The following is a 14,625-nucleotide window of genomic DNA, read 5'->3' on the forward strand; positions in this document are numbered from 1 at the left end:
ACATTTGCACATTTTATAACGTCTACAACCATAAAGCAGGTGCATGGAATGCCAGAGAATGGTTAGGACAGCATATGAAAAAGGACAAAAAGTGACAAAAAATAGTTGCACATGGCAGAATTTATCACCTCTCCAGGAAAAAGATTCTGCCTTCTTGATCCAAACTATCTTCTGACATTGCACCTTACCTTCAACTCAAGTTTTATAAAATGTTAGCCAATGGACCACTGATTATTTAAAAGCACTGAATTATATGATACATGCCTCAACTTTTTTTTCTCTTTAACACCATTCCCTATTTTTGGAAGCTTTTCTTGCTCATATACACATCATATCTAATTTATCATGGGGTCCACAGGTGCAAAGTCAGCAATGGATTTCACTTTGTGGGTCTTTTTATTTTTTTTGAGAATTCACTTTCAATTAATTGAAGAAATAGAAAAGTGTTGAATCATTTGTCATATATCTACAGAATGCACCAAGTTGTTCTTCTCAGAATACAAATAACGGGGGAAAATGTACTGAGCCAATGAATTTAAATCACTTAAAACAGAGGAAAAATAAAAAGTAAATGTAGAAGCTTAGAGTTCATCTTTTCAAATTCCATCTTGTTTCTTCACTGACTATTTCTATAATGGATGAATAGGACAAAATCTGTAAATAGCAAATCCCTAAATAGCAGTCAAAAAGTTTTAGGTAATTTAGTGAATTTTAAACTAAGATTCAAGGGGCTGTCTCTGAGCCTGACACTCCATTGTCTTGCATGTTAGTAATTCAACAGACTGCTTATGAAACTGGCATCTACCAATAAAGCCCTGTACTTTGCAGAGCTACATATTAGTCACAAGTCCTATTTATAATTTTTTATGTATTCACCCATTTGTCTGGTTGCCCAAAGACTATGATTGTTCTAAAATGTTCTAAGTCCTATCCCTACTTACTGACATGCCTTATATAACCTAAATGATGCTCAGGTAATCTGCATCTGCTTGATTCAAGCTGTGTGTTCCCAGGAGCCTTATGCTGGATGGGCCCCGAGCACTTCCTGCAAATCCCAGTCAAATGTGCTGTGCTCAGTTGGACTGAGCCTTACTGCGCATCCCTTTGCAATGTGTTCTCATCCAGCTGGTGCCCTTTTCTTGCAGCAGAAAATAATGGTCCTTTGCAACATGAGTAAATTTAGAGTATTCCTTGAGTTCACATGGAACTAGATTTATTGCCTGTTGCTGTAAGTTTTTTGTATTGATGTTGTTTGCTTTAGTGATTGCTGTCCTTCGCTTTATCTTAGTTTAATATAGAGTTAAAGTTAAAGGGCATGAACTTGAGACTGGGAATAAATGTGCATTTGACATCCTACTTTTTGCTTTTACTTCTTATTCCTATGTGTAACAGACAAACTGTTTCTTTTGCCAATTCTTTTGCTCATAATTTGCCATTGCATGTAAATTTTAGTGTGCAAATACTGTTAATTGAGAAGCTGGCTTGGGAAATAACATTTAAAATATTCCCCATTGCATACTTATTGCATCCAATTCATCTTATACTAAGAAAGTTGTTGTTGTTGTTGTTTTTGTGATAAAGATGTAAAAGTAGAAAAGTCCTAATTCTGAAATATATCATCCAGTCTTCAAGAGTCCTATTTTTTCTTCAATATACAGTTCAATGTAAATAAAGCATTTATAAATTTGTCTCTGACTGAGCTGTTTCAAAGATCTTGGGGGCATGCAGAGATACTTGATCTATACTTTCAGTCAGTTAGATAGTAGATACATGCTAATGTTCTTATCAAATATCAGTCTTGAATTACATTATACTCACTCTTGTTTAGAACTCAATGCCAAAAGGACTGGTTATGGAGATATTAGAGTTTGATATGTTTGCCTGTCTTCCACTGAAAAATTGCTTTGCACAGAAAGTGAAAAGTTCTTCATTTCAAAATGAAGGCAAGAAGTACTGAACTCACTTCCCACTCTGCTATTTGGCCTTATTGCAACTTTGCAACATTTTCATAAAAATTTACCAACTAAAAATTAAATTAACTCTTCCTTATTAATAAAACAAACATTAAAGGGAAGTAGAATGAAAAAATACATTACTTATTTTGCTCTATACACTACCTTTTGCTCACTAGCTACTATCTACTGAGAGTTTGAAGGGATGTTTTGTCACCTCCATCAAGATACAAAAACTTCTCCCATTTTCCCCCTGAACTGACTCACTTTTGACCTGGTTACCTTCAATTTATTTCCAAAATAGTAGATGCTAACGCCTCAAATTCTGTACACTTTCAGACTGAGTGAAATCCCTTTGAATGAACAGGACTGCATACCCTAGCAATGCTATCACTAAAATAGACATACTTGTTTCCAACTCATTCTAAATAAAAATATCTTGTATTACAATGAAAGCATTTCTTTTTCTTTTTTAAACTATCATACTGGTAGTTTACACCTTTTAAACGTTATATCTCAAGCTTTATATAGGCAAATAATTTTCTGCTTTCCGTTTTCCACCAATAGATGGCAGGTCAAGCTCTAGAAAATTATTCATTTGATACAGCATGAGATAACCTATAATTTGAAAGCACATAGCCAGTTGTAAATTACTGCTCTCTGATACCTCTTTGGATGTGATCATGACTTAGTCCTAGCCCATCCACCTTGCATTACAAACCTTAGTCTAAGTTTAGGAATAGCTCCATGTTGCATGTAGAACTCTTATTTCTTTTGTCCCACTCCATTAGGTCAAACTGAATTTGTGCACACTGATTTCTCTCTTGGTCGAGAAGGTATTGTCAGTGTGGTGTAGCAGCTGTTACATTCATTCAGTGTCTTAAGACTGAGCTTTCTGTAACTAAACAAGAAAAGCTCTGCATTCATACACACGTTAGAAATCACACCAATCATAAGCCACAACAGAATAGCTTAAAGCTCAGTGATTTCCAGTTCCAGTTAGAAACACAAGGAGGGAGTGCAGGAGGAGGAAGAGAGTACTACAGTGACAAAACTTATTCTAATATACCTCATTAAGGATGCTCTTAATGTGTTAAAATAATTCTTCATATATGATGCAGCATTTTTTAAAATCCATTTGCTTTTCCGAAACACAAAAGCAGGAGGGATTGAATATTGTTCACATACAAGCTAAAAGGATACGGTGCTAAAATTCACAATAGAGTGACAAAAAAAGATGAAGACTCATGCTATAATTGTTTTAAGGACAACAAGTAATATGTTGTAGTCAATTAATTGTAGGATCTAATTGAAAAATGAATAGAAGTGTGCATAAACCACAGGGGTTTTAGAAGTGCGGAGCACAAAAGGATACCTTTCCCTCTAGGCAATCTGCATTAGTAAATGTACATTATTTTTGCTGCAAAATGATTTCCTGAAATCAGTCTGCCTCATAATTGCCCTGCTGTTACTGGCAGTCTAAGTATTGATGACTAAGTGACCATTAGAGCTCAGCTGGTTCTTGTATACATCACAATACCTCCTCCAGGCTGACTGAGTAGACAAATTTGATTGCTCTCATCCCTGCATTGCAGCCTTGATGATTTCTATTAATTCACTCTATTCAGTAATCCTTACATTTTTATAAGTTAATTTGGTTTTCTGAGCTCCACTTCTAAGTGTAATTCTCAGCATATATTCCACTGTATTTGGTACCTTTCACTGTTTTGCTGGCAACAGCAGCAAAACATGGGTAAAACCCAAGGGCATCAGGAGGCACCGATGGTTAGACAATGAACAATGAAGATCATGCACTTCACTCAGTGACTATTAATCACCCTCTATAAGTAATGTTACAGAAAAGAAGGGAGGATATCTAAAGCTGCTTTAAATGACCAGCTCTCCAGTGAACTGGGGAAGTTTGGCAGCATACATCATGACCAAAACAAATTACAAAACCTAATTTTGGATGACCAGTTTAGGTGTCTTTTTCTTTCTAGTCCAGACAACAAAGACAAGAGAGCTGTTTGAATAACCCTCTGCAGAAAAACCTTGACTACACAGGAATCTGAACTTCTGTCTCTATGACCTCAGGCAAATACCCCAAATAAGACAACATGATTGACCCCTTCAGATACTGTATCTGCCACTGAATGTGAAATAAATGGGTGCAATTAACAACCAAATTCCCAAGGGCCAGGTCACAGCATGCAAAACCAGCACATGACCACAGACTCGAGAGCAACACGATGCTAAGCTGTACATTGCCTTGACCCTCAAATAACAGACAGCACATTCTATCACAACAGAACTATTAAATAATCAGACTGTCTCAAAGCTACACATTTGCCCTTAGCTTGTCTTTGCTTGGAGCCTCTCTCCCTGAAGAGTAAACTTTTCATTCAAACCTCAACTGAGAGCAGCCTGTAGTCAGTGAAACTGCAGAGAAAGGTCTGTAAACAATACCTGCTCTGTAGAGAACAAGCTGACCTTTATAGATGTTAAACAAAACAAAAAGGGTTGATTGATGCTGGGCAGTACCTGCTCTCCAAAATATTAAAACCAAGAAAGTCAATGGAAGGTTAGTTCATGAACATACAGTGTGATAAATTATGTCAGTGGGTGGTGGGGTAGGGAAGGGGAAAGCATGATTTGGTAAAATATTTAGGGCGAAAAGCCTGTATATTAATCTGGAAAAGGAAAAAGTGTGTATTGCTGATTTCTGTTAAATGGAAAAAAAAACCCAAACCCAACCAAACTTATGTTATCTAGAGCAAGTCAGTTGCTAAAGTCTTTCTGATTCATTTATTAAATTCTGATTAACACAGTAAGACATTGTATGTTTTTTAGAATAAGAAATCGATTTGTAAATTCCAACAGATAATTACAATTTAGCCACAAATGTGCTACTAATATAGAAAAGGACAATCTAACCTAGATAGAATCATGAAATCACTTATGCTGGAAAAGGCCCTCCAGATCAAGTCCAACCAAAACCCAGCACTGCCAAGTCCCCTCCTTAAACAATGTCTCTCAGAGTAACTTCTACAAGTCTTTTAAATACTTCCAGGGCTGTCAACTCAACCACATCCCTGGGCAACCTGTGCCAATGCTTTACAAACCTTTCAGTGAACAAACTGTTACTAATATGCAATTTAAGGCCGTTTCTTCTTTCCCTCTCACTTCTGACCTGGGAAGAGACCGATACCTATCTTGCTACAACCTCCTTCCTGGGAGTTTTGGTTTCAGTCTGCCTGTGTCATGTGGATCCCCACAGCTCTCATCCAGTGGTAACAGGACACAAGCAGTTGTTTACAGACAGCGACAATACTGCCTCGGAAGTAAAAGGCACAACCCCACAGCACCTTTCCAATACTGTAAACTATTACCTAACCATATACTGAAAGCAATGCCTGGGACAGAATTACCTTAATACAAAAACATTTATGCCCAAAATATAATCTGTCCTTATCACGCATTCTGTATGCTTTAACCATGGTTTCTAGAAGACAGCAAAAATGCCTTTGGGCAGCAGAGGAGCTATCTGGCATTAGAATTTTTTGCAATGCAGGAAGACTTGGAGGAAGTTAAGGATCGTATTATGATTATGCAGGAAATCTGCTGAGAATCTGAGATGAAAGAGTTGAGATCACTGAAGTTAAGAGGCATTTAGATTTCAGACTGGTATCTCTCTCTGGCTTTTAAGCAAAAATATAAATCAAGTAGCTCCAAAAAAATAAGTTAATAATCAACACATTTTAGGGAAATTTGTCTAAAGTGAGGAAGGGAACTCTGCTAATGAAACACGAAAGTGCAGGTACATGTCTTGGGATTGGCTATTAGGTAAGCTCTCAACAAAATTGTGGCAAAAAGAAGTGACTTTTCAGACAACTCCCAAAAGCAAAGTTATGATTATATTAGAAATCTGTGTTAAAGGGACAAAGAAGCTTGTGAAACCAGTGCAGCAATGTGTAAAGATAGGAGAGTGAAACAAGTAGTTATCCAACAATAAATGCATTCTGAAGATCAGCCATAAAACTTGTTGATGTGGAATGATTTTCAGAAATTCTGAGCTGAGTTTGACAGAAGCTCAGGATCACTGAATATCAAGAAAACTTTATTCCTGTGCATTCTGTAACACACTGCATAGTATCCCATTCACTTTAGCTGCAGATAAATAATTGAAAAGTTCTACATTTTCCTGGTTACAAACTAAAACTATTTACCATTGGTGTGGCCTCTGTGAAATCCATCAGGAGGTCACCTGGCTCCAAAGCAAATGTACTCCCAGCATCTGTTGAACTCTAAAGGCAAAAAAGAAACCCAGCATTGGAATAAAGAACCATTTAATTTCTGTAATTTTGTTGGTTATTTTTGTTGGGTTTTTAAAATTCCTTAAATCACAGATTGCCAAATGGATTTTAAATTTCACACCTTGTTTTTCAGGTATGGCTACTCAGGAAAGAGAAAAAAACATAATTACACACCTTTAAAATCCATGTGAGTAATGCTGATCCACTGCACACTAATGCTGAGGAAAAACTGTTATGGATTTTATCTGGGTCTTGGAGCAGGCTCTTACACAACAAGTTAAACATATCACTACATCTCTGCATTCAAAACTGCCTTTAAATGTAGAATTATTCCATCTAGGGAAAACCTTTTACTCACAGCTCCCTCCTATCCTTCCTGAACCCTCTCCCAAGTGACATGAGCTCACCTCTTCATGTGTTACCTTGCCACCGGGCGAAACCTGTGCTTGGCCTTCTGATGTTTGTGGTGTACATGTTTTCTGTGACCCGGGAGATGCTGAAGACACAGGTGTTGATGCTGCTGCTGCTGCTGCCAGTGCTGGAGGAAGGTCATCTTCATCACTGCCGTTGATAAAAACAGATAGATTTTCTCATTAGAAAATGCCACTGGACTTTTGTCTGCACTTGTGTCAGAGGAGGCACTGGTAACCTGTATGTCTGATGTAGTGCTTTGAAGTGAAACTTCATTTACTCTTCCCTCTGAAAAGTAGCTCCCTTTTCAAGTAAATGGATTTTTTTAAGCTTTAAAGACCCTTTAAAAATGGGTTGACTAGGTACTTCTCATCTGCAAATGGAAATCTTATGGTTATTAGGTGTGAGTAGGATTTCCATGGATTATGCATATATGCATGAGTGAACAGACTAGATATTACTCCACTTTAATGTTTTTTCTTTTCTATGGAGGCTGAAAGCATTGATAAGACCAGATATGGTGACATCCATCCATGGCTGTGACTGCTTCATTGGCATCAGACAACGGTAGATTTGACACCCATTATGGAGCCATTCTATGCTGCTATTTTCAAACTGTATTTAAAAGAATTTGATTGACTCCAAAAAGGATCTCTTTAAAAATATTCTTGTGAGGGTACCTTTTTCCTGTCCCATTTATTCTATTTACAGAGAAAACATTTTATTTAAGATGAGGTTGCACGCTTCCCCTGGGCTTTAGGCTGTCAAGCTGAACTCTTTCCATCTCACCTACTGTCACTACTAAATTAAAGCCAGTAAAGAATGTTATACCTTCATTTACTTTTGCAGAACCCCGTTGACTACAGATCACTAGGATCAGTCAGTCCCGAGTCAGGATGTTTCCAGTTGTTAATTACAATTGGATGGAGGTAAACAGAGGCATAATTTGGCCTACAGAAGCCTTATTACTGGGAATGATGTGTGAAAAGGAAAGACTACAGATTGACAGCTTAATGCACAGTGAAAAATAATGAGAAAAATTACTTCTGCTCATAAAACAGCACTAATTTTAACTACCAATTAGGTACTCACAGTGCACAGAAGCCTGCCATGCCAGCTTGACTGCATGTATCTGCCTTGCCAGATACTTCCAGAACAGAACTACACTTGATTTAGTGCCACTTGAAGGCAGCATGCCTGGACAGCACAAAAACTTCAAAACTACATGACATACAGGTTACACAACCTTATACTGGGTTGCCTAGCAATGTTTTTTAATTATGATGTAAAATGTTGGTGATTAATATTATCTTTTTCAAACTTCATTTTTTATTCCTTCTGGTTAAGGATAGAATTCAGCACCATAGCATGCACAGTACACAGTTTTATGCTGGAAAGAAATTGTGAAATCTTTTGGGCCTGTTGAATGGACATTTTATTAACGTAACAAGCCCAGAGCTGAGCTGTTGACCTAGTTAATCTCTCTTTCAGAAACGTGTAGATGACATTTTCCCAGTCCTTGTTCTCCACTCTCAGCAGGAATTCACTGGCACCTTCCCTATCCTTTCTGAGTAAAGCTCCTCTGGTGTATACAAGGAAGTGTTAAAATAAGAATTAGGGTTGATTTATCAGCCATGAAGCTATCAGCACACTAGCTGTAAGACTGAGAAATGGACTTCACTGTATTACTTTCGCTGTTTCTTCACATTTCCCATATTTGCATTCCAGATACAAGATAATTTAAATTGAACAGAATTGTAGTTTACAAAAAGAAAAAAAAATTGCAGCCCATATTTTTCTCCAGGGAGTCTTTCGCCCAGCATAGGTGACACCTGTGGTTAGATGTGTACATCAGCTGTTCCTCACACCTTATACTGGACAACTGAAAATCCACACAGGAGCAAGACATGTTCAAAACTATTTATCAAAATCTCATCAATCAAAAAGTGATGGTATGTTTCCACATGCCAGTCTTGGCCTCTTGGACAAATACCAATTTGGCTAATAGCTCATTTTCCTCCTAGCTTCAATTTGATTAGTTCTTCTGTTTCTTGTCCTAAATAACGTTTCAGTTTTGGTAATGCAGATTGTTACAAAGACAATATTCTTAACAGTGAAACAAAAAATAACAACGTATTGATATTTATTAGAATCCTTCTGAAGAGACAAAAAAGTTTTCCTAATGTTGATATATATTTACTGAATTAGAATGTTGAAATCCTGGATGGACTAACAGTTGCCATTCCACACAGAAAACATACATATATTTTTTTCTTTATTATGGCATTAGTATTCTTGTACTAATAAGTTTATGCTGACATTATCCCCCTTTCTCCTTAATTTCTGGTGGCCTTGTCTGTCTTTTCATGGGAGGACAAATCAACACTGACTTTCACTACTGCTCAGTACCTCAGGTCTCTAGAGACTTTCAAGTGGAATGAATTATGTGTAAATGGGATGCCAAAGCCCTGTAGGCACAGATCCCTCTTTCCAGGACTAAGAGAATTAGTTTTGCTGGCTGTAGCCGTAGCAGGCTCAGCAATTTCTTCATGTGACAAATCACAGAGAGGGAGGGTGTGCTCTCTGAGAGAGCATGGCTCACAGCACAGCTTGATGCCCCAACAACTAAAGAATGTTTTCCTCATTTTGCAAATGGGGTTGTAATGAAGCCAACAGAGCAGCTCGTTCCAGCTCACACCAGGTCTTTGACATTTCATGTGGCAAAGAGGTTTTTAATTCCTAACCCATAAGCTTGGGAAAAGGCGGATGGCCTGCAATTCAAAGGGTTAGCCACTGCACAGGAAAGACAAATTCATTTTGTATTAAAAGCATGAAGATTCTCAGTGATGAAAGGAATGGTATTGGTATAAGATCATTATCATGTAATTGCACTCATGCCTTTCAGAAGGCACAGCTAGAGCAATAATTAGCATCCCCTTTCATTTTCAGCTGTAGTAGGCAAAACCACAAAGATAATGCTGTGTGTTACTCACAAACTGTACTGCCTCGTTAACTTCCTCACACGGGGAGCTTTAACCTCCTGCTTTTCTGTAGGAACAGTTGTTGGTGTAGTTTCAGGCCTCACTGGAGCTGGACTTCTAAAAATAGCAAGGAAAACATATGTCATACAGGCTCTATTTAAACTACTTCAGGCATATCACCAAAGTTCTAACTCATCAACACTTATCTTGCAAAGTGGCAAGTGCCCATTGAAGTTCATCCTTTTGTTCCATTTATAGTTCACTGGCCAGTGTGTGTGTGTGTACAGAAAAGGATGTGTAAACTCACCCTCCTGTGCTGGGCATACCATTTATAGAAGCAGCCACTGGTTACAAACACAGAGCCTATGTGAAAGACCATGTGGAAATGTCACTGTTTCCAAAATACCACATTTTAATAATGGGCCAGCAGTTCAGTCACATCACAAACATTTTTACAAAACATATGTTTAACAAAAACTATTTTATGAATTGTGAAACCTGTTCTGCTTAAAATATTTTTATTTGAAATTAAACATTATCCTTCCACAGCTGAAAGAGCAGCTCAAGAGAAATTAACTAATGGATATGATCCAAGAAAAATGATCAAATTTTTTTCCAACTTGCTAGAAAAAAGCAAAACTCAGAAGTGTTTCAGATGCTCATTAATGTGAAATACATCTGCAGAGCTCCAGCAAAGGAAAGATATGGCAATGAGGAGGTCCATATGAAAGAATCTTCTCCTTAACCATTTATCAGTAGAATTGACTCAGGCTTCAATTAAAAAAAAAATCATAAATACTAAATAAAAGATCCTCAGGACCTTGGGAGGAAACCATTTCAACCATGAGCTTGAGGGGCATGAAGACACATGAAACATCTCAAATACTGCTTTCATTTGAAAAAACAGGTTATGATTAAATACACTATATGTGTACTATAAACATAATAAATATGCCAAACATTAAAAAAAATTTTGAAAGTCCTGATTAAAAATGTGTTAAATTCTGCCGTCTAATCTGAAGTCAGATTCTAAACTAGTAACTTGACCAGCCCTACTGATTGCTAATGGGACTGCACATGCACTGAGGTACATTTCACAAATAGCAAAAGTTTTTCCAGTCTACTTACATTGCATTAGCCTTCTAAAGCCTTAATAAGATAAGCATGTTTGATTTTCATGACTGCAGGTCCCTCTGATGCCCCTGTGTGTTTTAAGCTTTGTTAACTCTCTTTGATAACTTCTGAATCTGATGTCAAGCTACAACAGAACCTACTGAGATGGCACAGCCTTCAGGTTGTATACCTAAATGTTTCTTAGTCTTTGGAGAGTTCACAGAGCATAAGATGGAACAGTGGAAATTATTGAAGTACAAAGGGCATAAATACATAATAAACCTGATTACTAGTTCCACTTCTCATAAAACAACTTTTGTCAATTATTTACCTGCTATTTGGTCCCATTGATTTCAAGAAGTTAGTATAGATAGCAGCAAGATATCTATATCAGATATATTTCATTTCCCCAGTTCAAATTTCAGTATCAGTCATTTTTATCACAGATTTCTCAATTACATTAATGCAGAACAAGCCAGCCAGATCTGAAGTCCTTTTGCTGAGTTTGTTAGGCTATTAGGCAGACAAATAAGGGGAAGATAAACAAAGGGGGGCAAAAAAGCCCAAATCATCTATTTTAGTCTTGAATTCAATATATCTGACCTGAAAATCTGTGACTCAACCTCATTATGGAAGCTCCCAAGATTATTTTGATCAAGTTAGACTTCAGATTGGAAGACAACACTAGCTCTTCTTTTGCTGAAGCAAAGGTAGCTTTTGGTTACTGAAAAAAATTACTTTTTCTATTTACCCAAAGTGATTTCCAACTGAAGTCTGACATAAGCAGGATAAATATATTAAGACACATTAAACAACAGAAAATCAAATTCTGAAGGGGTGTAAATGACTGTAGTTATTTTCAGCTCAAATATATTAGCTGACATTCTTGCTCTGTATGAGTGGTCCTCACAACTTTCCAATAATTTTGTAAGAGGGTACCTTACAATTTTTAAACGTTTTCACCAACTCAATGAGAGTGGAAGCAAACAGAGTGGTATAAACTACATGAGTTGAAGAACATTTCCTCAAAATGATAGAAGTGATGAACTAATGCTATGAAGGGGTTCAAGAAACAGCAAAGTGTAGAATAAGAACGCTGGTTATAAATCTATTTCCAGTTCATGGGTGCTTCAAATTTCTCAGGACAACATTATAACCTGTGATGTAAGTCACTCAGATACTTTCAAACAAAGGAAGATTTGAAGTGATAATTTCAGCTCTTTTATTATGTTTCATTTTACAAAACCTGTGTATCTGCTTTGGAATACTGTGGTTTGTAATTTAAGAAAAAAATAGAGGAAGAGGTGGTGCTTTTGAAGCAGTTATTTCAATAGTCACAGTCAAATTTTTGTTTGAAAAGATGTAGTGCAATTTTGTAACTAAAGCGGTTTACAATGATTTCAAAGCAAGTTATAAATGTGACTTATACATATGAAAAAATTTAAAATTCTAAGTCTGAATTAACGCTGAAAAAATGTTTAACATGAAAAATTTCACTCAACTGTAAATAAAATGTTTGAGATACAAACAGCACCTACTCTCTAATCCAATATAAAGAAGAAAAACTTATTATTTTCCTTTGAATGCTACAGACTTTCAAGTAGGGAAAAAAAGTCAAGTAAATATTAGACACACCTACTCCTTTTTCAGCCATCATGATTGCTCAGATGAACTTCACTTATGTTTTGTACCACACCAGTAAAGTATTCCAGTCACTTCTGTTGCAAAATCAATACTATTTTAAAAGCAAAATCTTCTTTCCCATTACAATAAAATTTTGATACAAGTTTTGTTAAAGGCTGGTGGCAGCAACTACCTTTCCCCTGATATTTATCAGGCCACTGGGGAAGAGACGAGCACCATTTATTGCACATTTTGAGATGCTGCAGGTTAGCTAGGATGTAAATTGAAGTTACCCTGGAATGAAAAGGAGCTGTGGCAATGCCTCTACCCAAAGAGGCTATTAGCACAAGATGAAACGTTAGACTAGTCCTACAAACTGCAGAGCTGGAATTTTGCCCTCATTAAAAGCTTGCTAGGTTACCTCTTTCCACACCAGACTAAAAATTCCACTACAGCCCTTGTTTCATCTTCAAACACTCTTCCTCAGTCTGAACCTGCTCAAAACTGTTGCTACTCTCTCAACAGCAACTAGATGCAAGAAGTCCTCAGCTTGATCAACCCAGCACCCAATCTGTGTTTTAAAAATGGCAGGCTTTTAATATCATAGAAACTCTTAAAAAATCTCATTGATATTCCAGAAAAAGTAACAGAATATTCTGTTACTGTGCTTTGATTTCCACAGTCAGAATTCTTATATGGAAAGATATGATTTTTGAAGAGAAGCCCTGTAATTATTTTAATTATTTAAATAGATTGATTATGTGGAAATTATGTGATTATGAAATCACCATTTCATGTTTGTAGTCCTATATAAATTACACAGCTATATAGACTACTGTAGTCCTGTACAAAATATACAGCTTGAGGAAAACCAAAAGTGCTAAAGGATCAGTGGGACTCAGAATTAAAATGAAAAACAAAATGTACAGTGCATTACAGTTCCTTTAGAAGGCTCTTTTTCAATGTCATTAATTCACAAACCTTTTTCCTGTAACAGTACCCAACCACTACTGCATACAAATGAAGGTACTGAACCAAGACAGAGTTACTTAATGACCTGGCACCTTACATAAAAATCTGTCACTTCCTGGTGAGAATGACAATAACAACCACGAATGTCAGCATGCTGTGGCAGGTCATCAGAAACTGCCTGTGCACTGAGAGCCCCAGCACCCTCCTGAGCCACAGCCAGCACACTCTCCTGAACTAGCTTCAGCCTGTTCCATAAGCCTGCACGGAAACACAAACACGACTCAGAGAGAGATCCCCCCCCAAACCCAAGGAATCTGTTTTGTTCTCAAAAACAGATTAGCAGCCAAGAAGGTGACTGAAACCAAAACTGATCACAAAAAAAATTACCCTGTGGAACATTTCAAGTGACCACAGATGTACACTGGTTTACCTTGAACCTTCCTTGGGAGTGGAATGCATGTGCCACCCATGAGGGACTCAGGGTGTCCCACCTCACCTGGGCTCTGATTGCAGGGCTGAGGCCACTCCTGCACCACCCATTTGTGTGCTGTGGCATCCTTGTCCCCTGCTTGGGTGGCTCTGGGGAGACCTCCATGCTTGTTTGAAACATGGTAATTGGGCAAAATGGAATAAAATGATTGTCCACATCATAAATTGAATGGCATTAATTAACTTCTCTACCTTGGAGGATCCACTTCAGGATTTTAAAACTATCAAAGTCTGCTGGGGGAACACACTTCCTGCACTTGTCTTTAACAGGCTTTATCCTCTTTGCTTCTCTTTCTCTTTGTGCTTATTTTGTCATCTGGAACAATCCCTCTCCCTGTGTCTTCCCAAAGTGATGCCAAGAGATAGAGGATAAAACCTCCATGATTACAAGGATACAGCCAGCTGCATGAAAGTCATCCTGCTTTCAGATGCTGACTTATGGAAAAGGAAAAAAAAAACCCGAGAAGGCTGATTTTGGCTGCAGAATTCCCTTTGAATGGGAACATGATAGTGAAAACTTGGGAAGAATAAGCAAGAAAGAAAGGAAGGAAAAGAAAAAATATCTGATAGATGCATCCTCTTGTATATCAAAGACATAGCCTAACAAGCTAGGCAAACACAGACAAACACTCAAATCTTCCCTAAGCCTGTGCTCTTAGGATTTCACACATTTCATTTCCAAAGGTCATCTGAAGTTAAGAAACAATATGTTCTTTTTCACTTTGATAAGGTACCTTTTCTCAGAAGACAGATTAGCTCTTCAAAACATTG

The 14,625-nt window shown here is 37.3% G+C and overlaps 1 protein-coding gene across 8 annotated transcripts in view; it reads right to left on the minus strand.

The window, feature by feature from the left end:
* The window catches only part of EPB41L4B (erythrocyte membrane protein band 4.1 like 4B), a 169,666-nt gene that overhangs the window by 23,682 nt on the left and 131,359 nt on the right, over positions 1 to 14,625 (minus strand). For 4 of the 8 annotated variants that reach the window (XR_005627624.1, XR_005627623.1, XM_039711023.1 and 1 more), the window contains exons 20-22: positions 9,670 to 9,774; positions 6,673 to 6,826; positions 6,179 to 6,256 (exon numbers count right to left, since the gene is read on the minus strand). Coding sequence is in view for 4 of the 8 variants with exons in the window: in XM_039711023.1 (XP_039566957.1) it covers positions 6,179 to 6,256; positions 6,673 to 6,826; positions 9,670 to 9,774 (337 nt within the window). In the remaining 4 variants the exon portion in view is untranslated. The remainder of the gene's footprint in view (positions 1 to 6,178; positions 6,257 to 6,672; positions 6,827 to 9,669; positions 9,775 to 14,625) is intronic. The other 4 variants (XR_005627626.1, XR_005627625.1, XM_039711024.1 and 1 more) reach the window with 1 other exon arrangement.

Source organism: Passer montanus, unplaced genomic scaffold, assembly GCF_014805655.1.
Source record: "Passer montanus isolate IOZ18808 unplaced genomic scaffold, ASM1480565v1 scaffold24, whole genome shotgun sequence".
Classification (NCBI taxonomy): Eukaryota; Metazoa; Chordata; class Aves; order Passeriformes; family Passeridae; genus Passer; species Passer montanus.